Raw genomic sequence first — 26,441 nt, forward strand, 5'->3', positions numbered from 1 at the left:
TGGATGACCTCCATTCCCAGAACGCCTCTCCCCGCCGCTTCCTCCCCCTTTGCCGCCCGCTCCTTAGCTGATTGGCGCTTCCTCTGCCCGCTCGGCGCTCATTGGCCCTCGCGCCCGCCCGTCGCCCTGCGGAGCGCGTGTGGTTGCGAGGTGACGGCCGCGCGCAAGATGGCGGCCGCCATGGCGGCGGCGGCGGAGGAGGAGGCGGCAGCGGCGGCGGAGCTGGCGGCGCTTCTCTCCCCGGCGGCGGGCCCGGCGGCGCGGGCAGGCGCGGCCGAGGCTGCGCTGGCGCTCTCGGGGGTCCCGGCGGGTCGGCGGCTGCTGGCGGAGCGGCCCGGGGTCGTGTCGGCCCTGCTGGAGCTGGCGGCGGGGCCCAGTCCGCCGGTGGCCCGCCGCGCCCTGGGCTGCCTGGTGAACCTCTCGTCCGAACCGGCGGCCGGTGGGCCGCTGCTGGCCGCGCTCCCCGTCGTGCTGGGGCTGCTGCCGGGCGGGCTGGCTTGCGGGCTGCTGGCCAACCTCTGCCGGGAGCGCGGCGCGGCCCGGCGGGTGCTGCGGGGACTGCGGGAGCGCGGCACCGGGATGGCGCCGCTCCTCCAGGCCCTCGGCGAGCCCCAGCCGCCGCCCCAGCTCGGCCCGCTCCTCTGCAACCTCAGCCAGCTGCCCGAGGGTCGCCGCGGGCTCCTCGACCGCTCCCGGTAGGGCTCCGCTGGGAGGGGGGGCGGGGGCGGGGGTCTCCAGCCTGGTGTCACCCCCCGTGTCTCCCGCAGGTGCTCGGTGCAGCGGCTGCTGCCCTTCACGCAGTACAAGGACTCCGCTGTCCATCGCCGGGGCATCGTGGGGGCTCTCAGGAACTGCTGCTTCGAGCATGGTGAGAACCCCCTGTCCGAGCTGCAGAGCCCCACACCGGCTACCGGGCTGAGCCGCCCTTGCCGTGGGCTGCGATGGGCTGTCCCACACTGCCAGCCCGCTCAGGAGCTCGGGGTGCTGGGTTTGGCTGGGATGGAGTTCACTTTATAGCACCCACAGGATGCCACGTTCCAGAGCGGTGACCGGTGTGGCACCGGTAGGACAGCCGGGTTTAGCCGGTGCTGGTTGGGTTTAGCTGGTGCTGAGCAGCGTTCACACAACATCAAGGCCGTCTGCATTTCTTGCCAGCGAGTGGGTTGGGGGTGGGCAGGAGATTGGGGGGACGCACGGACTGGAGGGATGTCCCGTGCTGTACGGCGCCACGGTCAGCACTAAAGCAGGGAGGGGGCCGAAGCAGCCATTGCGTGGGGGTGGGCTGGGCATCAGGCTGTGTGGAGGGACCAGTGCCTTTATGTCGCCTGGGGCTTTTGTGTTTTTTCCCCCTTCGCTTACCGAGCTGCCTTTATCTTGACCCGTGGGTTTTCTTTGCTTTTGCTGTTCTGAATCTTTCCCCAGTCCCACTGGTGGGGGGAGTGGGTGAGCAGCTGGGGTCACCCCACCGTGGCTGCCCCGGCTGGGCTCTGGCAGCTCCTCTGACCCCCGGCTGTCCCCAGAGGACCATGAGTGGCTGCTGAGTGAGGAGGTCGACATTCTGCCCTTCCTCCTCCTGCCTCTAGCAGGCCCTGAGGAATTCCCCGAGGATGAGATGGAAAGTAAGTGGGTGTCAGAGTGGGTGTCTGGGGGCTGCTGGCCCTCTGCCTCCCCCTGAGGCTGCCTCTCCCCCAGGGCTGCCTGCGGACCTGCAGTACCTGCCACAGGACAAGCAGCGAGAGGAAGAACCCGACATCCGGAAGATGCTGCTGGAAGCCATCATGTTGGTGGGTCCCCCTGGTGAAAACTGTGGTGGGGCAGAGGGCAAGAGCCCAAGCGGGGGCTCCTGTGGGGTAAAAAGGTGCTCGGGGCTGCCCCAGAACATGCTGTCTGCTGGGAGATCGCTACTGGGAAGCGATGATGTCTGGGCTGGACGAGTAGGCGGTGAGGTGGATTGAAAACTGGACGGGCCCACAGGGTGGTCGTCGGTGGCACAAAGTCCAGTTGGTGGCTGGTGACCAGTGGTGTGCCCCAGGGGCCGACACGGGCTCTGGTCCTCTTCGGTGTCTTCATTAACCTTTTGGATGGCGGGGTAGAGCATACCTGCGGCACGTCTGTGGATGCACCGAGCTGGGGGGAGCGGCTTGTACTCTGGACGGTCATGCTGGTATCTGGAGGGACCTGGAGAGGTGGGCTGGCAGGAGCTCATGGAGCTCAACAGGGAGAAGGAACAACCCCAGGCAACAACTTCTGCTCATACCAGAGAAGAGACGGTGTGAGGTTCACCAAAGCCAAGTGCCGGGTCCTGCCCTTGGGTCACCCCAACCCCAGGCAGCGCCCCAGGCCTGGGGCAGAGGGGCTGGGAAGTGCCCGGCGGAGAAGGCCCTGGGGGTGCTGGCTGACAGCCGGCTGGGCATGAGCCAGCAGTGCCCGGGTGGCCAAGGAGGCCACCAGCCCCCGGGCTTGTGTCAGCACTGGGGTGGCCAGCAGGAGCCGGGCAGGGATGGGGCCCCTGTGCTCGGCCCTGGGGAGGCCCCACCTCGAATGCTGGGCTCAGGTTTGGGCCCCTCGGGACAAGAAGGGCCTTGAGGGGCTGGAGCGTGTCCAGAGAAGGGCAGCGGGGCTGGGGCAGGGTCTGGAGCACAAGTGTGCTGGGGGGCAGCTGGGGGAGCTGGGGGGGTTTAGCCTGGAGAAGAGGGGGCTGAGGGGAGCCCTTCTCGCTCTCTGCAGCTGCCTGAGAGGGGCTGGAGTGAGGGGGGCGTTGGCCTCCCAATAACAAGCGATAAGACAAGTGGAAACAGCCTCAGGCTGCACCAGGGGAGGTTTAGATTAGATATTGGGCACAGTTTCCTCGCAGCAAGGGCTGCCAAGCGCCGGCACAGGCTGCCCAGGGCGGCGGTGGAGCCCCCATCCCTGGGGGTATTGCGAAGCCGTGAGGACGCGTTGCTGAGGGACGCGGTTTAGTGCCGGGCTTGGCAGGGCTGGGTTAGCGGTGGGGCTCAAGGACCTGATGGCTCTTTTCTAATGTAAATGATTCCATGATTCTCTGGTCCTGGACAACCAGCTCTGGGTGTCCCTGCTTGAGGACCAGGTGACCCCCAGAAGCCCCTTTCCCCCCCCGCCCCCAGCCAGGCTGTGATCCTGCATGAGGGGGCCAAGGAGCTGCCCTCTGCCCCCAGGCTGGGCCCACCAGTGTCCCCCTCTCCCTGCGGGCAGGTTCTCCAGCCCCCTGCAGACCTTGGGGGGCTTTCCCACCCCTCCTGGAGTCAGAGCAGCTCTGTGGCAGCCCCCCACGCCGTGGGGCGTTCCGTACCCCCCAGAGGGGCAGGGGAGAGCCTGGCCTGCCACGCGGCAGCCCTTGCCCATGCTGCTGCTCCGTGTCCTTCGCAGCTCACGGCCACCAAGGCCGGCCGGAACATCGTGAGGGAGAAGGGGACATACCTGGTCCTGCGGGAGCTGCACCGCTGGGAGCGGGAGCCCGACGTGCTGGCTGCCTGCGAGAAGCTCATTCAGGTGGGGAGGAAGGTTCCAGGGTGCTCCAAGGGCTCTGTCCTGCCTCTCCCTCGCTCTCTGCTCCCCGCTGGGGCTGCGGGGCTCCTTGCAGAGAGCCCTGGGGAGGGGTCCCGGCATCCCACCGGCCTGTCCCCCCTCCCTGAGCCTTCCTCCCCCTCCTGGGAAAAGGTGCTGATTGGGGACGAGCCTGGCCCAGGGATGGAGAACCTGCTGGAGGTGAAGGTCCCCGAGGAGGTGGAGCAGCAGCTGCAGCGCCTGGATCGGGAGGAAGAGGAGCGGTGGCGGCGGGAGCAGGAGGAGCGGGAAGAGGCGCGGGGCTCGAAACCGTGCCCCGAGGAGCTGTCGCGGTGAGGGGCTGCTGCCTGCGGCCTCTCCCATGCAGCTGGGTCGCCCACCGGGCGCTGCTGCTGAGACGATCCAGCTGTTGGGGCACCCTGCTGCTCGTGAAGCAAATTTGGGGTGCTGTGGGGCAGGTTCCCCCTTGCCTGGCAGAGCTCTGCCATTCCTGTGGCAGGATGAGACTGGAATATGGTGGGGGAGATTTGGGAGGGGGCCACAGCTCCCTGCCCATGGCTGTGGGGCTGCCCCAGTGCAGACCCCCGGGTGCTTCGCTGCTGCTATGTGCCTTGCAAAATAAAGGGTTTCCAGCCCAAACCTGCTCTGACCCCAAGGAGGGGTTTGGGGAGGCTGGGGCATGGGGCCCACTGGGGGAGGTGGCATCCTCTGGGAAAGGTGGGGCTGGGTGCCTCCAGTCCCCATCCTGGGGGGATGTGGGGGGGCACAGGGTTACCCCCTCCTTGGGAGCACCCCCCGGGATTCCCCCTCCCATATCAGGGAACCCTGGGGATACAGGGGAAGTGCCTGGGCGGGGGTCCCTGTCTGCAGGGTGCCCCTGGGTCGGGGTCCCCATGCTGGGACTTGCCTGGGTGGGGGTCCCTTTGTGTGGGATACACTCAAGTGGGGTGGGTCCCTGTCTGCAGGGTGCCCCTGGGTGGGGGTTCCCCACTCTGGGCTGTATCTGGGTGGGGGTCCCTGTCTGTGGGGGTCCCCGTGCTGGGATATACGCGGGGGTGGGGGGGCACGCTGGGATGTGCCTGGGTCGAAGTCGGGACTGGGTGCGGGTCCCTGTCTGTCTGCAGGGTGTCCCTGGGTGGGGGTCCCTGCTGTGGGACACCCCCACGGCCCTCTCGCTGCCCCAAACTCCCCCGGCGCGGCGTGGCCCGGGTGGGTGGGGGAAGGACGCCCCTCACCCAGCTTTACCGCACTGGCTCATGGGGACACGGGGGGCGGACGGACAGACGGACACAGGGCGGGGGGGAGCACACGGGAGAGGTCTCGCTGCGCCGGCGGCCCGCCCCACGGCCACGCCGCTGTGCGCATGCGCGGGGGGCCGCCTGCGGGGCGGGGCCCGGGGCGGGACAAAGGGGGCGTGGCAGGGGGCGTGACGGACGCACCCGGAAGCGGCGCCGGGGGCCGAGCGGGTCCCGGTCCGGCGGCGGCCGCGGTGAGTGCGGCGTGGGGGGGCCGGGGAAGGGAGCGCGGGCGGGCGGCGTGGCGGGGAGCCGCTGCTGCCTGCCCGCCCGCTCTCCCGGGGGGCTCCGGGGCCTGGAGCCGCCAGACCCTCCCCTGGCACCGGGGAGCGGCCGGTGCCCCAGCCCGGCGCCCGCCACCCGTCCCCCCCCGGGGAGCCCCCTGCGCTCCCCTTCTCACTCCCGGGAGGCACCGACTTCCGTGGGGAGCCCCCGCGGGCACCCCCGACTGCGGGCGAAGCTCCGGTGCCTGTTACCGGAGCCCCCGGCGTTGGGAAACCGGGATGGCTGCGTGGCTTCCCGAGGGAAACCGGGGCAGCGCCTGCCTCCCCTCCACCTCCGTGACACGGCCCCCCCCCACTCCGCAGGGGAGGCGAATGGCTTTGTCAAAGGCCGGGGTGCCGCGGCGGGGTCGGGGTGCTGCCCCGGGGTCGGGGTGCCGCGGCGGGGCGGGCGGCACGGCTGGGGGACGAGCCCTTCGGGGCCGGCTGTCCGGCCTGCCCGGGGTGGAGGAGGCTTGGCGGGCAGTGCCGGGCTTGAGGCAGCCAGGGAGGCCTGGAACGTCGTCCCTCAAATCTTATTTTAGGGAAAACATGTCCGTGCCTGGCCTGGCGGGGGTCGGTTAAAGCAGCTGAGCCCAGCCCTGCCCCGGCGGCGGGGCTCCCGGCCTTGCCAGGCGCTGGAAGCTTCGCTCCCTCGCTCGTCTACCCGTTTTTGGGGGGATAAATATTCGGAGCGTGGCCTTGGCTCCTCCGGCAGCGCGCAGGGGCTGGCTGACCAGGCACCCGCCTCGGGCTCGCCGTCTCACCAACGCGAGGGGCTGCAGCTTCGAATTCCTCCCAATAACAGGAGAGGAGTCGGTGTGGGGCAGTTTAGCTTTTAAGTCTGTCCTGCTAATGTGAAAAACATCCTCTCGTTCGCAGGTCACGAAGGAAGACGCGGCGCGGAACCCGCCATGCTCTCCCTCCGGCTCCGACCTCTCTAGGGACGGTCCTGGGGACCGATGGAAGCGCGGCGCCTGCTGCCTGCCGGCCTCTCGGAACCAGAGCTGGGGCAGGGCGGTGTCTGCCTGCGAGCAACGGGCGTTTCGCCTTCCTCGTGGCTGCTGTAGGGCATCTCCTCCGCCTCGCCGCGCCCGGCGTTGGCTTGCTGACCCGCGCCAGAACCCCAGAGAGTATTCTCCGTGGAAGTAAAGGTAGCGTGTAAAAATAGGTTCCCCAGGGATCCCCGGGTTTGAGACCGAGGAAGCTGCCAACTGCCTTCTGCTGGTGGGGAAGCTGAAAACGCGGAGCATGACGGAGTCACGGATAAAACGTGAGTATGGGAGCGCGGTGGGAGCGGGCGAGGGGCTTCAGGGCGCCGGCCCTGCCGCGGGAGCCTCCTTCCCTCTGGCCGCAGCCCCCCTTCGCCTCGGGCTGCTCGTCGTGCCCGGCTCCAGCACAGCTTTTCTGCGCTGCTTCCGGAGCCGGGCGGGAAGTCTCTCTCGCTAACAAGGCTGAATTGCCTTGCCAGTGCCCTGGGGGAGCTCAGCTCTGCCTCGGCAGGCCCTCTGCGGTGGAGCCGACGTCGAAGCTGCCGGGCCTGAGCTGCTGTAGCTCTCCGCAGCATCTGGAGAGACGTAGTGGTCGGGGACGGGAGGAGGGAGCCGTTCTCTGTGCACAGTAATTCCCTGCCCTAGAAATTAATCTCGGGCCTTGTCTCTGCTGCAAATTGCATAAGCTTAAATAGTCTCTAAATGTTTAAACTGGTATAAACCCTTGTGTGTTCCCTAAACTGATCCCAGCTAGCTTTGAAATGAGCCTTTTTTTTTTTTTTTAAGGCAATAAAGAATTTTCTGGTTTAACTAAGCCACGGGGAAGGGATGGCTTGGGGTGGGAGCAGGGATTACCTTCAGCAGCAGCACTGGGTCACGTTGGCTTTAACGTGACAGCGTGGCAAACGTCTCCACAATCCCCTGCCTTGGAAAATGAAAACCCCCAAAGTGGGGCATCTTTCTTCCGTGGGCTGGGTGTGAGCCATGGGGTGGGACTGCGCGGCCTGCTCCGAAACTAATTAACCTTATTACGACAAAGGCCCTAATGAGAAATACGCTGCTCCGCAATAACAATTAGGCTCTCGGAGCAGAGTCGCTGGCTGATGGGTGCGAGGGCGCAGCTCTGGGCCGCAGCAGCGGCTCGCTGCCGGCAGGACCTGGCTGGGCTCCGTCCCTCTGCCCGCTGCCGCGTCGGGGCAGCGTTTTTAACGGGACCCCGCAATCCCAGGCAGCCGAGGGCGTCGTGCCTGGGGACGGCGCGTTGCTGTCGGTGCCCCGTGGCCGGGATGAGAGCCGCCGTCATCGCCCGTGCTCCCGGGGCTGTTCCCAAGCGGCAGCTGGTTTGCGTGGCCGGAGGGATGGGAATACCAGGGAGGACTTTGCTGGGTATTAGCTCCTAACTGGCGGCATCCGCTCACCCGCGTGGAGCCTGACCCGGTGGTGGGATTCAGCAGCACAACCACGAGGGCTGCGGGGCTCCTCCAGGCCCTGACCCACAAGGATGTGCCTGTGGTAGGTCCCACGTGTCAGCCCTGTGCGGGTTCCCCAGGCACCTCGGAGGGTGCCGGTGCCCGGCTGTACCGCGGCTCCTGGCCCTTGGTGCTGCTGCCCAGCCCTGGTCTAAAACCTCCAGTGTAATAAACCCCTCCTCCTCCCCGCTCCAGCGAGAAACCTTAGAGCCAAGTTCACCTTGGCCCAGAGGCTGACGTGGTGCTGAGCCGTATCTGTAGGGTCTGCAGTAAAAACACCTGGGAAGCGTCCAGCACAGCTTGGGGGATGAGGGTGAATGAGCCCTGGGGGGGATCGGCAAGGGCCGCGTGGGGAGTGCCGTCATGTTAAAGGTGATGTATCTGGGAGGTGAGCCCAGAAGAGATGGTTTTGGTAGGTGCTCACTGAGTGGGAAACAGAAGGGCTGGTGAAGCTTAATTTAGCTGCGGACGTGGCTCATGGAAGGAGGGGTGAGAAGGCACAGAGGCTCTTCTGTTGCTGCTCTCATTAGTCCAGGAGACATTCAGAGAATACAGAATCTTTGCAACTTGCCTGTCTTGCTCAGGGCTTGCTACGACGTTGATGGACGCCACAACAGATAAGGACCCGCTAGTCCAGGAGCAGATCTATAATGCCTTGTGCTACCTGGGGGAGTCCGAGCCGGAGGAGATCCTCAACTCCTGCGACGAGTACCTCCGGCAGCACGACAAGGTGGGGGTCTGCTCTGCTCGGTCCTGGGAATGCCAGCAGGATGAGAAATCCTTCCTGGCAGCTTGGGGATATTGGCTGTGTCAGCGAGCGAGGGAGGTACCGGGGAGGATTGGGGCTGGGAGAGCGGTGGACCAGCTGGCTGAGAAGTGTGGTCCAAGCCGCTGGAGTTGTGCGGGTGAAGAAACGGCTAGAATATGCTGTCGTGGATGAGAAACGGAGTAAAAATCATTGAGTTTTTAGTGTTGTCCGAGTCATTGCCTCTCCCTGCGCAGGCTGCGTGGTGGCAGTGCTGGCCGGTCCCTTGCCGGGTGTCTCGCAGCTCTGCGGCGTGCAGGGTTTGTGCTCGGCTTGGCTGACCGGCCGCTTTCTTCCCTCCCTTTTCAGCTGGCCTACCCTCACCGTGTGATCATCCTGAAGGCGATGGAAACGGTGGTGAAGAACAGCATTGCCCTCTTGGACAAAAGCACGGCGAAGGTCGTTATCTTCCTGGCGTCTAATGAAATGACCAAGTCAAAGGTATGACCTGAAAGCTCCGGCTCTTTCTGCCCCTGGTCGCAGTAAATGCTGTGGGTCTGGGGCTGCCCCAGCGGTCGCAGTTACTGGGACCCCTTTCGTGGAAGGGAAGGGCCGATTGCACGCCGGCTTCTGGACTTGGGGTGGTGGAGGGAGGAGGGGACGGGCTGCGTTCCTCTCTCTGGGGAGAGGCGGGGACGGTTTGGCTGACGGTTTTCTTCCAGCGCAGCATGTGTGCACAGCTAAATAGAACTGGGGTGCTGAGAAGGACCTGGGCAGGAAGGAGCAGTGCCTGGAGGGGCTGCAGGTCCAGGTCCGCCCAGGAAAAAGATCGCATCCGAATCTTAGGCCTGTTGTTTAGCCCACCCGGTGCGATTCCTCACGGCGTTTGGAGCCGGGCGCGATGCGTGGCATTTTAGCGAAGCAGAGGCAATCTCCTGGGGAGGCTGCGTGTCTGGGGCAGCGTCTGTTCTGACGTGGTTTCCTCCGTCCGCGCCAGGAGGTGATCCGGGACTGGCAGCAAGCCGCGAGCAACGTCCTTGTTGCGGTGGGGCAGCGCTTCATCAACAAGGTGATGGAGGAGGTGCTCACCAAGTTTCAGCCGGGGATCCTGCCGCACTACTTCGTCATGCAGACGTTTGCAAACCTCTCTGTGTCGAACGGTGAGTCGGCGACCTGCCGCCCCTGCGCCGGAAAGGGCCGCGGGAGCGTTGTGTGCTCCGGGCGTTGTAGCTCACGCTGTACCCGACTCGCGCTGCCGTGGGGCACCTCCCCGGCGTCGCGCGTGCCGGGCCAGCCAGCGCGCTTCAGAGCAAACCTCTCGGGATCTTACGGCTTAGCCTTGGTGCTGCTAAACAACTGCTCTGCAAAATAACTCAGTGATGAAACGCGCTGAAAAAGGAGTAAACAGCAGCGTGGCAAGACGGAGCGCTGGCAGTGGTACCCGCCGGGTACCTGGCCATTCCCAGAGCACAGAGGAGCTGAGTCCCTGTAAAAGTGGGTTTCACTGCTCAGCTGAATCTCTTTAAAGTGTTTGCTGCTTAAAAGCAGCAGGAATCGGAGCTGCCTGGCCCTTGTCTTAGAGAATTCCCTGCTGGGCTCTTGTTTCCAGCCATCCCAGAAAGACCGGGTTTAAATATGGTAATTTTAGGCTGGGACTTCAGAAAAGAAGTCTTGCTGCGGAGAGATCCGATGGTGCCAGCAGCGAGTTGGACGTAGCCTGCAGCAAACCGACTCTGAGAAAGGGTAGTGAACTCCGAGGGCTGGGAGGAGCGAGCTGCTGCTGTGCTAGGGCTGACCGCACCACGGGCTGGCCGGCTCCCACCCGGGGCTGTCGGCGTCGCTTGTGTGGTGAAATCGGGCTCCGGCTGGCGGCGATCGCCGGGCTGCGGCGAGACGGGTTACTCCGGGTGCCCGCGCTGGGTCTGCGTCCGCATAGGCTGTGGGGCACTTGGGTGTTTGCCGCGAGCAAGCCTCTCCTGCTTTTCTTCCCAGTGTTTGGAATGGTGCCTTTTCTCAACTCCATCCTCGGGACGATGCTGCCCATGCTGGGAATGGCCAAACAGGACCACATGAAGTCTGTCTTCTGCTACGGTAAGTTTTTTTTCTGGTTCTTCTGAGGCTGCAGCGACTTTTTAGGTGCGTTGTGGGAGACTTTTTCCTTTCCCTGGGAAAGGAGGGGCTGGGGCTGGAGAGCTGGCTTGGATGGGCCTTCCCTGAACGTCTGGGAGCAGGGACCTGGCTGGCTCGAGGTCACTGGGATCCAGCAGAAGTCCCTCTCCGTCTCCTAGCTGATCCCTGTCCCTCCCATCTCATAGGCTAGTACTGCTGCCCTTCGCTTTCTTCCCTGGCAAAGAGGACGGGGATACTCCAGAGCTGTCCCGACTCAGGTCGAGGTGACCGCCCCGGTGGGATGTGCTACTTGAGACCCTCCTATAAACCAGGCTCTCCCTTTATTAAGACCATGAACCTGGCACCTTGACCAGCGTTAGCCCTGATAGGAATCATGAGGAGGCCGGGATGCAGCGCTGGTGCCAGGCCAGCTCTCGTCCGAGCCACTTCTATCATTCCCGTGAGCCGATTTCAGGATGTGGTGCTTCTGGTGGGCGGGCAGGATGTCACGGGGCTCCCTTCTCGTGACGCCCTCCTCCAGCCCTGCGCTGGCCAAAAGCACCCGCTTGTGCAGCGGGGTTTGATGCAGAAGTACCAGCGCTTACACAGCCGACAGACAGCCTGCTCAGCTGTCCCTCGGTCTCTCGCCGGAGCTGATCCCTTCACCTGGGCACGCTGGCGCGTCCTGGTGTGGCTCCTGGCCCGAGTTGCTCTGTGTTTGTTCTCCCGAACACGGGGCTCTCCCGAGCGCGGGGCGGTGGCATCCGCGTCCCGTACGGCAGGAAGCCGGGGCGACATGACAGCCTTAATATCCAGCCGAGGATTCTCAGGATTTGTGGTTTACTTTCCAGAGCTGGGCAAAAATAAAAGGCTGTCTGGGGGAGTGCGGGTTCACGGGCTCTGATAGATACCGCGGGAGCTGCCGGAGCACGCTGCTGGGGCGGTTGCTCTTATCTCTTGCTGATGCTTACACCCAAGGCCTGGGAATCTGGTGTGGTTCTGTGCATCGAGGAGGCAGTAGGGTGAGCGGGAGCCTCCCGAGCAGCCCTGTAAACCGCAGGGGTGGTGTGGGACTACCTTCAGCAGTATCTCTTTCTCCTGGAAGCGAGGAGGTTTATGTCTGAACTCGTTACTGGGATCTGCTGCAGCCCAGTAACAGTTTTACGCTGTCGGACAGGAAGGGCTGCTTCGACCTGAAGAACTCGCGCTCTGTTACGTGGAGCTCAAAGCAGGAACGTGCAGCTCTCAAGCTGTTTCTCTACAGGCGCGTTCTCAGAGAGCCAGCGCCAAGGTCAGGCGATCACCGTGAGCGCGAGCGTCCTCCTTCAGCCAAACACAGCCAAGCCCCTGGGCAGGTTTGGCCACGGGGGTTGTTGGTGTTGGCAGCCCAGGTAGTTCGGGCTGGCTGCAGGCGATCGCAGAGCAGGCTGCGTGTTCGTAGACGGGAGGTCTGCTGCCGTTCCTCTCCGAGACGGCTTATCAGCGGTGCCTGGCCCTGCGGAGAAGGGATCCTTCTGCTCGGGCACCGTGGGGAGGACCGGCGCGTGGCCCATGGGGCTGGTAAAACTCGGTTCTGAGGTTTGGGTGGCTCTTTCTGGAGCAGCCTTCTGCCACCAGCAGCTCTTTCTCCTTCGTCGCTTCCAGCAATTGCTTCTTTCACCTTTCTGCTCCCCGCTCGGTCCTGAGAAACGTGACGTCCCGGCTCCGCGCGTGTTCCCTCCGAAGCAGCTGCTGCTGCTGGGGCACGGTCGGTTTGTTGCTCTTGCGGAGCATTTGCGGCCTCTCAACTCATGTCCTAAAGCACACGGAGTCTCCCGAGCGCTGCCGGCGCTGGGGGCCGCGGAAGGATGAGCATCTTTAAGCAGCCCCGTGCGTGTCTGGAGCAGACCCTGCCTGATCCCAAACCCCCCGTGTGCCCACGGTCACCCCCTCGCGACCGCTCCTGGCCGCCGCTGACCGCGGAGCGTGCGGACACCCGGGCCGAGGGCTGGGGCACGGGTGGACGTGCCTGGCCGGGCCCTCCCGACGGCACGAGGAGGCTGCGGTGCGGGTATCGGGCTGCCTGCTGCCGGCGGGGTTCAGCCGCCTGCAGGACTGGGAAGACGTCCCCTGCCAGCGTGCTGGATTTCTGGCTCCGTGCGGCTTCTGTGTAATTTTTTTTGCCAAAGTTTTCAATAACTGAAAGGCAGGTGGGGTAACTCTGGAGTCAGCGTGACGGTGCGATGGCGGCGGGGCTTTTTGGGGTGGTTTTGCTGTGCTGGGCAGGCCTGGTGCTGAGGGACAGGGACAAGGAGGGACCAGACTGGCGGATGGGTACGCAGGGCTCGATCTGGGCTGAATGGGGGGCGGATTTGGGGACGTGAGCCTGGTTTTACTGCTCCGGAGGAGTCAGCAAGGTACCGCTTTCTGACCTGGGAGTGATGCTCCCCTTGGTGGCCCCACTGTAGGGAAGGGAATGAGCTTCCCAGATGTGTCCTAAAACCGTGCTGGCTGGGGTAGCTATTGCCCTGGCTCCTGGCTACAAGCTTTTTTTTTTAAAAAAATAAACAGGAAAAAAAGTAAAGCCAGGCTAGCACTGCCTGTTGCCCTCACATCTGCCCAGCTTTAAGCTGGGGGAGGACTTTTAGGTGATGTTTTTGGCTAGATATGTTTACTTTTATCAAGCCAAACTTGTCACAGAAACTTTAGGAGGATGTAACCTAAGCAAGGGTGTTCTGACTTCAGCCCGGGGATGAAGATGGGCTCTAGACTTTGCTCCCCGCTCCAGAAAGGTGCTGGGTGAGACGGGGGTGAGCTGGGGGCCCTTCCTGGCCCCTCTGAGTGGGCAATTCGATGGGAATTCCCAGTTTCTGCCCAAAGAGCAGCCAGACCCTCCCCGCCATGGGTGGTTTCTCCGCAGCAGAAGCTCCTCTGTGCAGCATCGGACCCTTCCGCCGGTGGCCCATCATCCCTGCGTCCCCTCCGCGCCCTCCCCATCTGCCTGAGCCGTGGGGAGCAGGTTGGGGGGTTTCTGGCCCCCCATTAAGGACGGCAGCGGTCCCTTCCAGCCGGCGGGACGCTGCTTGCAGCGCTGCTTTCTCGCGGGCTGCCGGCCGGGTCGCGGCGAGGGTGAGGAGGCATGTGACTGCAGTGATCTGGCTTCGGTACGAGGGCACGGAGTGACTCAGCGTCTCTGATCCTGCCGGGCTGAAAATAAACATCTGCTGTAGGGGAGGAGGGAGCGGAGGCTGTGCAACCCCTGCTGCGTCAGCCTCGCAGGGCGGCATCGTGGGGTGGGCACGGCTCTTCTCGGGACCCCCCCCGCTCTCCTCTTCCTCCTCCTGCGGGACCCTGCTTCCTCTCTGGGTGTGATAACGTGGGTGCATCGAGCTTGTGCGGGGGCCTGGAGAGCTGGCATGCCCTCGCGTCATCTCGCATCCTCGGGGGCCGTGTCAGCCTCTCCATCCCGCTGGTGTGGGGTCCCGTGGGCATGAGGAATCGGGCGCGACCGGGCTCCTGAGTCCCAGCTGACAGCGTGGGCGCCGGGCGGTTGTTGTGCCAGAAGCACTGTGCTCCCCCATCACATCTTGCTGCGATGTGAGGCCAGCTGCTCGTTTCCTTCTGTTTTCCATCTTCTGCCACAATCTTACTGTGGGAAGCCTCCTGCCCAGGGTGCCAGGGCATCGCGGGGCTCTTCACCCCGGTGGTGCAGGATGTGGTCTTCCTCCCTGGAGGAGCTGAGCAAGCTTCCACTGAGCCTGACTTTCTGGCAGGAGCGGGGCTGCCATGCCTGGGGGGGGATGGCTCAGTCCCACGTGGGTGCAGCGGACCCTTCCCCATGGTGCTGCTCTAGGACCGTCCGCAGGAGACGTCCTTTTCTAGCTGTAAGGGGCTGATGAGCTCAGCCTGGGCAGGCTGCTCCGGGCAGCCCTGCTCAAGCCGGGGTTTGGACCCGCTGAGCTCCGGGGGTGCCTCCACCTTGGGCAGGCTGTGATCCTTCTCCTCTCCCCTTGCCTCAGCCTCAACTCACGGCTCCCGCTCCGGTGATCGGTGATGCCGGCAGCCGGGGCTCTGGGCCTGGCCGGGTCAGCAGCACGACACCGGCTCTGCGAGCCCCAGCCTGCTTCCTTCGTTGAGAAACGGGTAGCGGAGGGCGAGAAGGCTAGGAGAGCCTCGCTGAGCGTTAAGGGGTTAAGGAAGGGAGCACGTGCGTGCCCCCGGCAGCGCCTGGAGGGAAATCAGGGTCCGTGCGTGCGCGCTCCGGTGCCTGCGGGTCCCGGGACGGGGCTGGAGGGAGCAGAGGGACGGACAGACGGGTGCGCCGGGGCTGGAGGTCGGACGGGGCAGCCGGGCAGGGCTTGCAGCGGGCAGCGCTTCCCGGGACTGCCTGTGAAAGGCCGGTGCGGGGACGCTGCTTGGGCAGACCTGCCCGGAGCCCCGGCGGCCTGCCGTGTCCGTGTCCAGCAGCAGCGCGGGGCTCAGCCCGGGGACGTTCGTGCCGAGCGTCTGGAGCCACGTCCCGCACCGGAGCTCCTGAAGCTGGGGGCCTTTTCGGTGCGTTCCACTATTGGGTAGCTCCAAAAATAAATCTAGAGGAGTGTTTGCAGCCCTCAGGGGCTGCCAGCTGAGACCTGCTCCTGGTGGTAGGTGATCCCTCGGCTGCCCCAGGAACTCTAAAGCCTTGGGGAACCCCATAAAGCCATGGCAAAGGCTTCGTCGGCGGAGGGGATGGGAGGCAGGGATCCCCTGCGGTCCGCGGTCTCCAGCTGAGCCTTGCGTCTGAGCCAGGACACGTGCCCTTATGCAAGCGTGCTCTCGTCACCGGTCCCGTTCGCAAGAGGGAAAATAAGACGTGCTCACACGCGGCGCTGGCTGGCCCAGGGACCGGGCGAACTCGCTGAGGTGCGGCGTGCTGGCTCGCCTGCGGCTGCGAGGCTGTAATTCTTGGCCGCCCTGGCTGCGAGCGGATGCGTAGAAATAACCCGTGTGGCAAATCCAGGCTCTTGTGGGTCAGCGGAGCTGGTTCTCTGGAGTTGGTTGTGTCAACCCTGGGCCAGGAAGCACAAAGCAGCGTGTATCTCTGGTGTGGCTGCCTGCCAGGATCCCTCGTAGCCAGGGCACCCCTCGGAAAGTCTCTCAACCTGCCAGGGAGAGTCGTGGTGCATCTGCTGTCCCTCGAGATGCTGCCCAGTGAAACAGCACGTCAACCATCTGCTTTCTGGAGGGGCTAAAACAAACATTCTCTTGTATGTGTGGAAAAATCTAATAGCACGATGTGTCTGGTAGCGCTGCAGCACTTCAGCGAGAGCATCCAGGAGTACTTGGCGAACTTGGACAAGGCCCCGGACCCGACGGTCAGGAAGGACACCTTCTCAAACGAGATCTTCAGTGCGTACGAAGTGCTCTTCAACAGCTGGCTGCAGCACCGGGAAGCCAAGGTGGGGGGCCGGGGGGCGTGGCAGGACCTCTCTGGGTGCGGAGCGGGGGGCTGTTACTCTGACGTCGGCCTTGCAGCATCTCAGCTGCGCCCTTTCATAAGGACGTGGCCCCCAGAAGAGCAAGCTCTGACTCAGGGCTGGATGCTTTTCCCCCCGTGCCCTGCGGCTCTGCTCGGTTCCTCCTGTCCTCGTGTCCCATACGTAACGTGCAGAACGGGTCGCTTGCTTCTCGTTGCTGGAAAGCAGAGCATGGGGTGCTTCTGCAGCCCTTTGGGGGGGCAGCCTGGGCATACGGCACGGCTGGGAGATGGCCAGCCAGGTTTTGCCCTCTGTAGGCAGGGGTGACGTACTTAGGCGTCCCCCTTCTCTGCTGAGCACCCCTTGCACTCAGACTGGCAAAGCCAGGCGAAATGCTGTCCCTGCCTCTGCTCAGGGCCTGCTGGAAGCATCAGGAAGAGCAGCTCCGTAGCCATGGAGCGATGCTGTGGCAGGCCCGGCCGGCCGGGGTCTGGGACATGCTTTCGACGCACAATCTCTCCCTGCAGCTGAGACTGGCTGTGGTGGAGGCTATGGGACCTATGAGTTACCTGATGCCCAGTGAAAAGCTGGAGGAGCAGCTCCCTAAGCTGATTCCAGGCATCCTCGCCCTCTACAAGAAGCACACGGAGGCCTTCTACATATCCAAGGTGAGCGGCTCTGAGTGCTGGTGTCGCTGGCCGAGGACCCGTCCCCAGCCCCATTGACTGGGGGCCTTGCTGGGGCGTAGGGTGGGCAGCGTACCTCTGCCCGCTGCCACGGGCTGGGCTGTGATTCAGCGGCGCCGACAGCCGACCGTGAACGCAGGAGGGACGCGGAGCAGCGGCTCTGCCTGTCCCAGAGAGCGGCGTGCGGCCGCATGGGAAAGCGGCAGCAGCAAAGTGGTCTCAGTCCTTACCTTACCGATGGCAAGCTCACGCCATGCCTCCCCCAGCTGGGCTGGGCTGCCACCGCCTTTTCCTTGCGAGACCCCCTCTCTCTGCATCGTGAACCCTCTCGCTGCTGAGCCCAAGCCTCAGGTGGCTGGGAGGGTGATCGGGGAGGGTGGAGCGGGCTGCAGCCCGTCTCCGCTGCCGACTCCGGGCACTGGGCCGTGTCCCTGGTTCTCACCGTGCAGCCAGCCGTGGCTCGCGGCGGCCGGCGTGCCTCTTCGTGGCCTCCTGCCACGGCACTGGGGGAAGAGGCAGCTGTCTTCGCCCAAGCGAAGACGGGTTATGGAAGAAGGGTTCATGATCCCTGCTCTTGCCTGCAGTCCCTCCCCTTGGGCTGGCATAGCACAGGGGTCACGGTCCTCTGTCCTCCGGAGCCCAAGCGTTTTCCTGATGCTAACTCCAACCCGGTCTCTTGCTGAGCAGAGCCTCTGCCAGATCCTGGAAGCTTCTGTCAACATCGGCAGCCGCAGCCTTGACGTGCAGCTGGACTCTCTCCTGGGCACCCTGCACCCCCAGGTAGGGGCTGGGCGGAGAGCGGCCGCCCTCGGGAGGGTGGGCGTCGCGTGAGGTGTGACGCCGGAGCCTGGCCGCGCGCTCGGTCCGCAGGGCTCGAGGCTTCCCCCGGATCAGCCCGCCGTCGGGGCGCGCAGCCTGCTCGGCTTTTCTGCCCCCTGGTCGCGCCCCTCTGAGGCTCTCGGCTTCTCTGCTCGCCAGCGGCGTTGCCCGCTCTCGGGCTCTGGTGGCTGATAGATCCAAGGAGTCACACGCACAGTCGAGTTGTCTGGAGTGGGAGCGGCCCTGGCCGCGCAGTTACGCAGCAGATTGAAAACAAACGCCTCAAAATCAATGGCCCTTTTAAAAAATTTGCTCTTTGAGAATAAAAGATGGCATTGATTTGCCACGGAGCAGTGACCGTGCAGGAGCCCTCCTCAGGCTGCCGAGCCCGGGCTCCTCCTCAGCCCCAGGGCTGCGGGGTCTGTTATATTATTAAACTCTTAAAATCATGCTCCCGGGGCTGAAAACAGGTCTGAACCTTTTTCTTTTTCTTTTTTTTTTTTTTTTTTTGATAACTTCACTGACTCTGACCAGCAGAGAGGCTGTCCTTTAAAATACACGCTTTACCAGAGTAAACAAGCAAATACAAGTTGCGTTTGTAGGAGCTGCTTCTTGATGACGGCCTTCGACAGGCAAAAGCTGCTGGTGGCTGCAGAGGGTCTGGGGCCGCGGGATGAGGCCGGCCTCCCGCAGCAGCTCTGGCTCAGCCACAGACCGACGTGTCTTTTTGGCAGAGCAGAGCGAGCGGGTGCACGTCGTCCTTGCTGCAACGTAAATTGAATTAAGAGCCTGAATTACTCTGATAGCACCCGGAAAGGTTGACTCCTTTGGAGGAGGTTCTGGAGGAGGTGGTCAGCGGTCCCGGCTGGGTGGTGGGGCATGTTTAAATGACAGAGGAGCCTGCAGCTCCTGAGCAGGCGCCTCGATCTCAGGTGGGCTCCCTGAGATGACCTACCCTCTGCGAGCACAGAGCCCTGCTCGGGCAGAAAACACCGCTCTGGACACCCGTGTGGTGGGATGCTGTCACCCACCGGCCCGGGGCTTTGCCCGTGCCGAATCGCCGCGCCTGTGCCGAGCACGGCTCTGCCTCTCCAGGGCTGGGTCTGCATCCTGCCGGCGCCCGCTGCGGGGACCGTCCCTGACCGCGGCTATTTCTCCGACAGATTTGTGCTCCTGCAGATCCGTCTGTCCCCCTGACCGTCAAAAATCACACCGAGGTTCTTCGCTGCTTCACCGTCCTGGGTAAGGCCCGACGTGGCGTGGCTGTCCCGAAGCCCGCCGAGCCTTGGAGAGGGGTGGGCGTGCTGCGCCGCGGCTCGGGGTGTTCCCGGTGTTCCGTGGTCCTCTCCAAGGGCTTGCACGTGGTGAATGGAGGGGTTCGTTCCCCCTGGCCTCAGCTGGGCTTGGGGGATATCTCGGACACCTCTCAGCCATGTGGGGAGATGGAGGGTGGGGGTTTCTGTCCTGGCTCTAGCCTGTGGCTTCAGGCTTGCACAGCTTTGTGCGTCCCTAAAGGCTGGTGCGCGGGGAGAGCATCTCTCGCTGGAGCTCTTTGAGGAAGAGCACGGGGCCAGCTCCGCTCCCCTGGAGCTCACTGCTGGCGCAGGCCTGGTCATCCCCTTCCAGGGACCTTCCCAAAGGCGCCTCGCTTGGTTTCAGAGGCTTCTTCAGAGCCTTTTGAGCTGCACCAGCCCGCCGAGACCTCTCCAGGAGCCGGGCTGTGCAGCGTGCCGTGCCTGCGGTCAGGGGCAGTAGATGTGGCTTGACTTTGGGGGTACCCTGCTCATCCGTACTCCTTGTTGCTGTGTCTCGTGTACAGCTAATGCAGTTGTTATCCCGGGTTACTGCAGGCGTTCAGAGCACAGCAGGGTCCCCTGCGGCCGGACTGAGCAGGAGGTGTGGGCTGACCTACACCTTACGTGCTCCCAGCCTGCACGTGGAGCTCTGCCCGGAGCCTGGTCTCCCCTAATTTTGGCTCTCCCCAACGAACGGCTGTGGCATTTTCTGGGCAATTGCCAGAAAAAGAGCAGCGGTGTGACAAGCTGCTGCTGAGTCACGGTTGGGTGATGTCCCTTTCTTGCTAGCCTTTGCGAAGGCAAACCTGCAGCCGAGCTGCCTCTGCCTGAGCAATCTTCAGGCTACCCTGCCTCGGAGCAGCCCGTCCCTCCCCAGACATGCTTCTCGAATGCCCACGAGTGTTGCTCCAATTTCAGCATCCATAGACTGGTTTTATTTTTAACAATCAAAATGTTTTGACAGACGGGGCAGCACTTGTTGGAAGGTATAATTTAAACTCCTTCAGCTCCTTAGAGAGGGCAGGAAATCTGCTGAAAGCGCCTGAGAAAAGCTCAGGTCTGGGTGCAAAGAGAAGGACGGGCCGGTTAGCCTGGCTCGTGGGGTGGCAGGGCAGCAGGCTGCTTCCCCGGGGACCTGCCTGCCCCGCACGGCCGGGAGAGGAGGAGCGGTGCTTCCCGAGCTCCACGCGGTCTGACGCAGCAGGCAAAGCCCTGCAGCGCGTAGCAGCCCCCGGTTGGGGATATACGGGGCAGGGTCCCCCCGTGTAGGGCACGCGGCGCCTGCATCCCGAACCTCTTGCACCGTGTGCCGTCCCCGGGGCGATGCGCGTCCGTGTGACGGTTGGTTTGGCTCCCGCAGCCTGCTCGTTCCCTGACCGCGTGCTGGCCTTCCTCCTCCCGAAGCTGGAGAGCAGCAACGAGAGGACCCGCGTGGGGACGCTCCTCATCATGAGGCAGATCATCAACAGCGCCCGTGAGTACGGGGCAGCTGCCACCCGGCTGGCCGCGGTCCCTGTCGGGGTCTCGAAGGAGGAAGGCGTGGAGGGGCTCCACGCAGGCTTTCTCCTTCCTCCGATGCATCCCTTTCCACGAGTCCCCTCGTTCCCCTGCTGGGACCTGGGATGAGCGGGATGAGGAGACGAGCCCATCCTTGGCTGCAGGGTCAGGGGAGAAGGAACCCGGTCTGGCAGCTTGGCCAGCGGGGAAGGGGGCGAGGGACAAAGCCCTCCCTGTTGGGGAAGGGGGGATGTTCGGGATCAGCAGCTCTGTCCTCGGCAGCTCAGGAGCATCGCTGAGCTTCAGAGTCTGTCTCTTCTATTTTTTCCAGCCTCACAAATGGAAATTAAAAAGCCCTTTATTATTTCATCTATGAAACTTACTCTGCAAGACAGCAATAATAAGGTAAGCTGAGCTTCTGCTCTTGTGGGGGGTACTTCAGGGGTGGGGGGTTATTTCTGGGGCCCTGCACAGCCGTGCCCCCTCCCTCTGCCAGCCCGGCTGTCCTTCGCCTCGTCCCGTAGCTCATCTCCCTCCTGGCTGGGGTTTTGGCCGTTCTGCCAAAGAAGGCACCCTCCCGGTAACGGGGGAGCACCCGGGGACTCGATTTCTGTCTGTGCCCTCTGCAAAGAGCACGTCCGAGCGCGGGCAGCCCTGCCTAGCAGGGCGTATGGCCGCTGCGAAGCGTGGCCCTGCCTGGAGCGCTGCCCGTACCGCAAGCGCATGGCGCTGCCAGGGGCACCAGGCTGCCGGTGACTCGGCTCACGCGGTCGCAGGGTGCGTCCCGCTTGCAAAACACAAACCTCGCTGTGCCAGGCGTAACCGCAGCGGGTTAAGACCTGTAATAACATTCCCCGCTACCGAGGAGGAGGAGGAGGCGGTGAAGGACAGCTGTGAGGAGGAGCCTGCGGCAGGCAGAAGCCCCCCCTGCTCGCAGCTTCTCCCCTCCGCCCCGCACCGACGGTGCCGCTGCTGTGCCCACGCAGGTGAAGCGGGCTGTGGTGCAGGTGATCAGCGCCATGGCTCACCACGGCTACCTGGAGCAGCCCGGCGGGGAGGCCATGATGGAGTTCCTCGTCCGCCAGTGCGCCCTTCCCTCGGATGCGGTAAGCACGTCCAGGTGGGGCAAAACTCCTAAGGAAGGGCACCCAGGTAGGACCGGGCCAGTCCCCGTCCTAGCTGCGCACACCTCTGGCTCCCCGCAGCGCCGATGTCGGCAGAGCCGTGGCGGAGGCAGCCCAGTGCGCGGCTCTGCGGGTGCAGAGCTCTCCCATCCAGCCCCTGGCCACCGCGGTCCTCAGCGGAGCGGCGCAGCTGGCAGAAGCCTGCATGCTTTGCCTCGCTTTGCCTGCAGCCTCTCGACTCTGAACCCTCCCCAGGGCAGGCCTTGCTCTGGGACCAAAGCATCCGAACCAACTATACCCCCACAGTCGTGTCCCCGTGCAGGCTGCCCACCTCGGACGCTCAGGATGTCCCCCTTGCTGTCCCCACCGCCCCAGCCCTCCTGCAGCACCACTGCAGCTTCCTCCCCATCTTTCCCCTGATGGTGTGTTGTGGTTCCTGCCCCCGGAGCAAGGGGGAGCAGGGGCAAACCTCAGGAGCAGGAGAGATGCTGTTGGTACAGCTGTCCCTGCATCTGAGGGACACCAGCCAGCCCTCGGGGGGCTGCGCTGCCAGGACCCCCACCTCCTGCCGGCTCTGCACACCCCGCCTAGCCAGGCTGGTGCCCTCTTGGTGGGGGATAGCTGCCTTATGTGGGGGCTTGGCTGCCTCCAGCCCCACTTGTCCGGCCGAGCTGCAGAGACATGGGCACGACTGAAAGCACCCTGGGGCTGGGATCATCCCTTTCCCCCTCGAAGAGGAGTAGGGCCGATGGTTTGGGCTGCAGGAGCTCTGCAGCCCCTCCACGCTCCCTGGGTAGAGCTGGAGCACGTGCTGGAGATGGGCCGCGAACCACGAGGCTTTCGGTTCTGTTCCAGCACGCTGTTTGCCAGGGTGCTGTCTCAACAGCTTGGGAAGCATGTTTGCTAAGGGAGTTGCCCAGAGCTGCTCCCGGCGCTGCCGCAGCATCCCCACTGACCTGCGCTTTCCCTCTCCTCCAGCAGCCCAAAAAGCAGCCGCTGGACGCCGATGACCTCACCAGTGACAGCGTCCAGAGCATCAGCGTCAATACGCTCTTTCTCCTTAGCACGACTGTTGACAGGATGAACAAGGTGAGCCTGCACAGTCACCTCCGCCCCTGGGGCGGTCGGTGCTGGCCCCGGAGCCGCCGCCGTCCGTGCACCGTGCGCTGGGGTCCCACGCTGCCCTCGGCACAGCCCGCGCCGCCCCTGCGACGCGCAGGGTGCCCCGTGTGCCCGGCGGGATGGGGCGTCTCCGCTCCCAACCCTTGTAAGAGCTACTGCCACCGATTCCGTCCTTCTGAGAGCAGGGCGAGGGAGGGGATTCTCCCCCTCTGCTCCGCTCTGGGGAGACCCCCCCGGAGCCCTGCGTCCAGCTCTGGGGTCCCCAGCACAGCACAGACACGGGCCTGTTGGAGGGGTCCGGAGGAGGGACACGGCAATGGTGCGAGGGCTGGAACCCCTCTGGTGGGGAGAGAGGCTGGGAGAGGTGGGGTTGCTCAGCCTGGGGAAGAGAAGGCTGCGGGGAGACCTTCTTGTGGCCTTCCAGTACTTAAAATAAGCATAAGAAAGATGGGGCCAGACTTTTTAGCAGGGCCTGCAGCGACAGGCCAAGGGGCAACAGGTTTAGACTAAAGGGCGGGAGACTGAGACTAGATCTAAGCAAGAAATTCTTTACTGTGAGGGTGGTGAGGCACCGGCTCAGGTCGCCCCGAGGGGTGGTGGATGCCCCGTCCCTGGGGACATCCCAGGCCAGGCTGGAGGTGGCTCTGAATGACCCGACCTGGTGGAAGATGCCCCTGCTCCTGGCAGGGGGTTGGACTGGATGACCTCTAAAGGTCTCTTCCAACTCAAACCATCCTGTGATTCGATGAACGGGAACACCCAGGGGCTGGAGCTGCTGGAATAGAGCACAGGCACAGAGACCCTTCCCTCCCTGCCCAACAGCACTGCCTAAAGGGACTGAGGGATCTTCCCCGTCAGCAAAAGGCCTTTGACCTGGCATCTCCCCCTCCTCTCCCTCTCGGTCCCAGGCTCCGTCCCAGGGTCTCCATCCCGCAGCCGGGCCCTTGCCGGGCGCCCTGCGCCAGCAGGCAGGGCGAGTGCCGTGCTCCCCCTCTCCCGGCAGGTCCTGTGGCCGTACCTCCTGGAGTTTGTGACCCCGATACAGTTCACCAACGCCCTGACCCCGCTCTGCAAAAGCCTCATGTATTTGGCCATGAAGAAGCAAGAGGAGGGAGAAAACGCATCCCTTATCTGTTACGACCTGAATGGTCAGTGCCAGCCTCCCCCGGCCGGGGCGGGGGTGCGTGAGCTTGGGGTTTGTCTGCAAGCCTGGCAGTCGCTGGCCGGCTTCGTGGGCGCTCGGTGGGACGTGCTCTTATGCTTTTTTTCCCCCCCCCTTCTGTTTGTAGCAAATCTTCCTTCGCCCTACGCTCTGATGACGAGACTGCTGGTGAGTGGCGTGGAGGCAGAGCTCTTCCTTGCTCTGCTTGCCGGCGCATCCAAGGGAAGCGCCCTCCTTCCCCTGTCCCAGACGGATGAGAGGAGGGGCAGCTTGTGCTGCGCCGTGCCGAGCCTGCCCCGGCAAACAGGCAGGGCGAGTGCCCCGTTTCGCCCCGCTGCTCCAGGCGGAGGTTGCCCGAATCCACAACCGCTGTGCGCCCGGGAGCGTCTCCGCCCAGGTTGTGACGGCTCAGCCTCCCTCTCAGAGCCGCCTGAGTGGGGGGTGCCGCGGTGCAGAGCGCCCGCCGTTCTTACGGGGCGCTGAGGACCAGTTCCCCAGCCCTGGCGAGGCTGGGCTTTGCTCCTCCTCGCCCAGGGGCGAGCCCAGGAGAGGCTCTCCTGACAGCACTTCTCTGCCACCAGTTGTAGGAGGGAGCTGTAGTTCTCTTGAGGTGTGGAGATCAATCGCTTCCCAATATTACATTCCTGGGCTTTGCTTCACGTTTTCTTGCAAGCTGGAAATGACTTCCTCCTCGCTAACGCCCTTTATTCTGTCCCCAAACTTTCAGGTTGTGTCTTCGCAGCCGTACGTAGGAGACTGCCGGGGGGCGGCTGCCCTGCGGCTGCTCAACGTGCTGCATTACAGCGTCCACCCCGCGCTGGACCAGCTCTGGAGCAAGAAGGTGCCTCTCTTGGTGGAGCACATAGAAGGTAGGAAGGGGCTTCTGCTCGGGAGGAACTTTCTGCTGGAATCACCTTCTCCAGACTGGGCTGGGTGTGCCCGGACGCTTGGGGGTCTCCAAGAATGGGGTGAGGTGCTGCCCACGTGCCTGAAAACCCTTGGTGGGTTGAAGCTTTCTGAAGTGTCATTTCCTATTTCAATAAGGACTTTAAATCACCCTGGTGCCACTAATTCCTCCCAGGGTCTTGTGTCTCACACGGTTAGCCCCGCCGTGTCAGGTGCGGGACGCGCAGCGTTTGAAGAGCTGCGTGATGTACAGTGAGGATGAGAAACCGGTGTAAAAAATGTGCTTCCTCCTAGAGAACACGGAGAATTCCCTGTGCCAGAAGGAGTGGGAAGAGAAGCTGCTGCTGGTAAGGGTCCCTGTGCTGGGGGGGCAACGGGGCGGCGGGAGGGCGAGCAGCGACCGGCTCCAGAGCTCCCCTCGGCTGGGCTCGCCAGGGCCTCGCGTGCAGGACAGCAGCACGGGCTGGGTGTGCAGAGGCGGGTGTTTGCCCTCGCCCACCCTGACCGCAGTGGCAGGGGTGGTCCCTCGTCGTCGCGCTGCCGGGTCTTGTGGCTTCGGAAGCAGAGACGCGGGTCAGCGCAGAGGGCGACTGCAGGGAAAGTTAAAGATGAGCTTTCGGGCTTGCTGGTGGGTCAGAGAACAGCAGTCCCAGGAGTGTCTCCCCACTTAATCGGAGAGCCTTAAAATAGGGCACGGAGAAGCAATTAAAACCGGGGAGGGCTCGTCCTGCTCCTCTGATGATGGCAGTGTTGCTTTGGGTGCAGCTTATCTTGGAAGAGACGTGACCCTGAGGGAAAGGGCACATTTCTGGAGTGGGGGGAACGGCTGCGCGCTGGCAGGAGCCGCTCCGGCGTGGGCAGGCTGCGAGCCGGGGGCGCGTGCCCGCTCGGTGCAGACGGGGCTCTGGGTACGCCTGCCGCCAGCCCCCCGTGATTGAGTTATCGCGCCGCTCTCGCCCCTCCCGGCTCCTCGCTTCGCCAGGAGCAGGGTCGCTGCGAGGCTGACGGCTCTTCCTCCCGCAGTTCCTCCAGGAGACGCTGTCGGCCGTTTCTGACAACGCGTGGATTTGCCATTTTGTGACGGAGATGTGCGGGCAGCTGAACAGCTACAACGGCTTCCCGCTGGAGAAGGTGATGGTGTGGGGGAGCGGGGGGACCGATGGGCCGGCGGCGCCCGTCCTGCCGCGGCGCCTTAGCGGGGGCTTTCTGGAAGCGTCGTTCTGCCGACAGCGCGGTGCCGGGAAAGGGGTGTGAGGAGGGAAGAAGAAATAGCAGGAGGGTTAGTGAGGCTCGAAAATTAAATGCTGGTCAGTCCGTGGCCGAGTGGCTGGCTCTGCCTGCGCCGGACCCAACGCGTGGGGTCTGCAGCCTGCATTACGACTGCCCTGAACGGCCTGTCGTTACACCGAGGGAGAGGCGAGGGACAGAGCTCTCTGCTGTAGAGGGAAGGAACCAAATAAGCCATTTCCACCGGTGCAGGGGTGGGCGGTGAGGTTGTGACCCGAGGGCAGAGGGCAGGGGGGGTCTTGCTGCGGTGGGTCAGGAGGGGAGCGGTCTGCCATGTGCCGGTGGCTGCTGAAGCCCTCGGCGTTTCTGCAGGGATGTAGGAGCAGTTGGAGCTGAGCCCGGCTTGGCTGGTCACCAGGGGCTGTGGAGGCAGCGCTGGAAAACCTGTCTTCGTGCTCCTTCTGTCGCAATGACTCTGTTTCTCGCTGGGCAGGGACAAGGGTTTCGTTATACCTGTTCCTGGCTCCGGTGAACGCGGCTGACTCGGTGCCCTTCTGGGGGGTTAGTGGCGGATTCTGATCAGGCTTGGCTGAGAGCGCCTCGGCCTGCGGTGGGATTTCTGTCCCGGTGCTCCCCGTGTCCCGGCTGCTTATGGCCAGGCTCTATCCGGCACCGTTGCTTGAGGGCACGGCCTCCAGCGTGCTGCAGGGAGTAATCTGTGCGTGACCGAGCTCAGCCTGCCTCCGAGGGCTTGGCAGGGTTTCACGGGGTGG

At 63.9% G+C, this 26,441-nt stretch overlaps 2 protein-coding genes across 5 annotated transcripts in view; both read left to right on the forward strand.

Moving 5' to 3' along the window:
* The first annotated feature begins 121 nt into the window (after positions 1–121).
* On the forward strand, positions 122–4,164 carry HGH1 (HGH1 homolog). Its single transcript, XM_064441929.1, has 6 exons — positions 122–695; positions 768–868; positions 1,521–1,619; positions 1,693–1,784; positions 3,388–3,510; positions 3,679–4,164. The coding sequence occupies exons 1-6, from the start codon at positions 169–171 to the stop codon at positions 3,859–3,861; spliced, it is 1,125 nt and encodes a 374-aa protein (XP_064297999.1). The 5' UTR covers positions 122–168; the 3' UTR covers positions 3,862–4,164.
* Positions 4,165–4,935: 771 nt separating this feature from the next.
* MROH1 (maestro heat like repeat family member 1) overlaps positions 4,936–26,441 on the forward strand; it is a 56,240-nt gene continuing 34,734 nt past the window's right edge. For 2 of the 4 annotated variants that reach the window (XM_064441930.1, XM_064441932.1), the window contains exons 1-19: positions 4,936–5,014; positions 5,963–6,353; positions 8,126–8,271; positions 8,656–8,787; positions 9,284–9,446; positions 10,279–10,377; positions 15,661–15,812; positions 16,358–16,498; positions 17,204–17,296; positions 18,499–18,577; positions 19,991–20,104; positions 20,459–20,532; positions 21,114–21,233; positions 22,230–22,340; positions 23,377–23,521; positions 23,663–23,703; positions 24,263–24,404; positions 24,736–24,788; positions 25,465–25,572. In XM_064441930.1, coding sequence (XP_064298000.1) covers positions 6,332–6,353; positions 8,126–8,271; positions 8,656–8,787; positions 9,284–9,446; positions 10,279–10,377; positions 15,661–15,812; positions 16,358–16,498; positions 17,204–17,296; positions 18,499–18,577; positions 19,991–20,104; positions 20,459–20,532; positions 21,114–21,233; positions 22,230–22,340; positions 23,377–23,521; positions 23,663–23,703; positions 24,263–24,404; positions 24,736–24,788; positions 25,465–25,572 — 1,935 coding nt within the window. In that variant the 5' untranslated portion in view covers positions 4,936–5,014; positions 5,963–6,331. The remainder of the gene's footprint in view (positions 5,015–5,962; positions 6,354–8,125; positions 8,272–8,655; positions 8,788–9,283; positions 9,447–10,278; positions 10,378–15,660; positions 15,813–16,357; positions 16,499–17,203; positions 17,297–18,498; positions 18,578–19,990; positions 20,105–20,458; positions 20,533–21,113; positions 21,234–22,229; positions 22,341–23,376; positions 23,522–23,662; positions 23,704–24,262; positions 24,405–24,735; positions 24,789–25,464; positions 25,573–26,441) is intronic. The other 2 variants (XM_064441931.1, XM_064441933.1) reach the window with 1 other exon arrangement.

This window comes from Phalacrocorax carbo, chromosome 2, assembly GCF_963921805.1.
Source record: "Phalacrocorax carbo chromosome 2, bPhaCar2.1, whole genome shotgun sequence".
Lineage (NCBI taxonomy): Eukaryota > Metazoa > Chordata > Aves > Suliformes > Phalacrocoracidae > Phalacrocorax > Phalacrocorax carbo.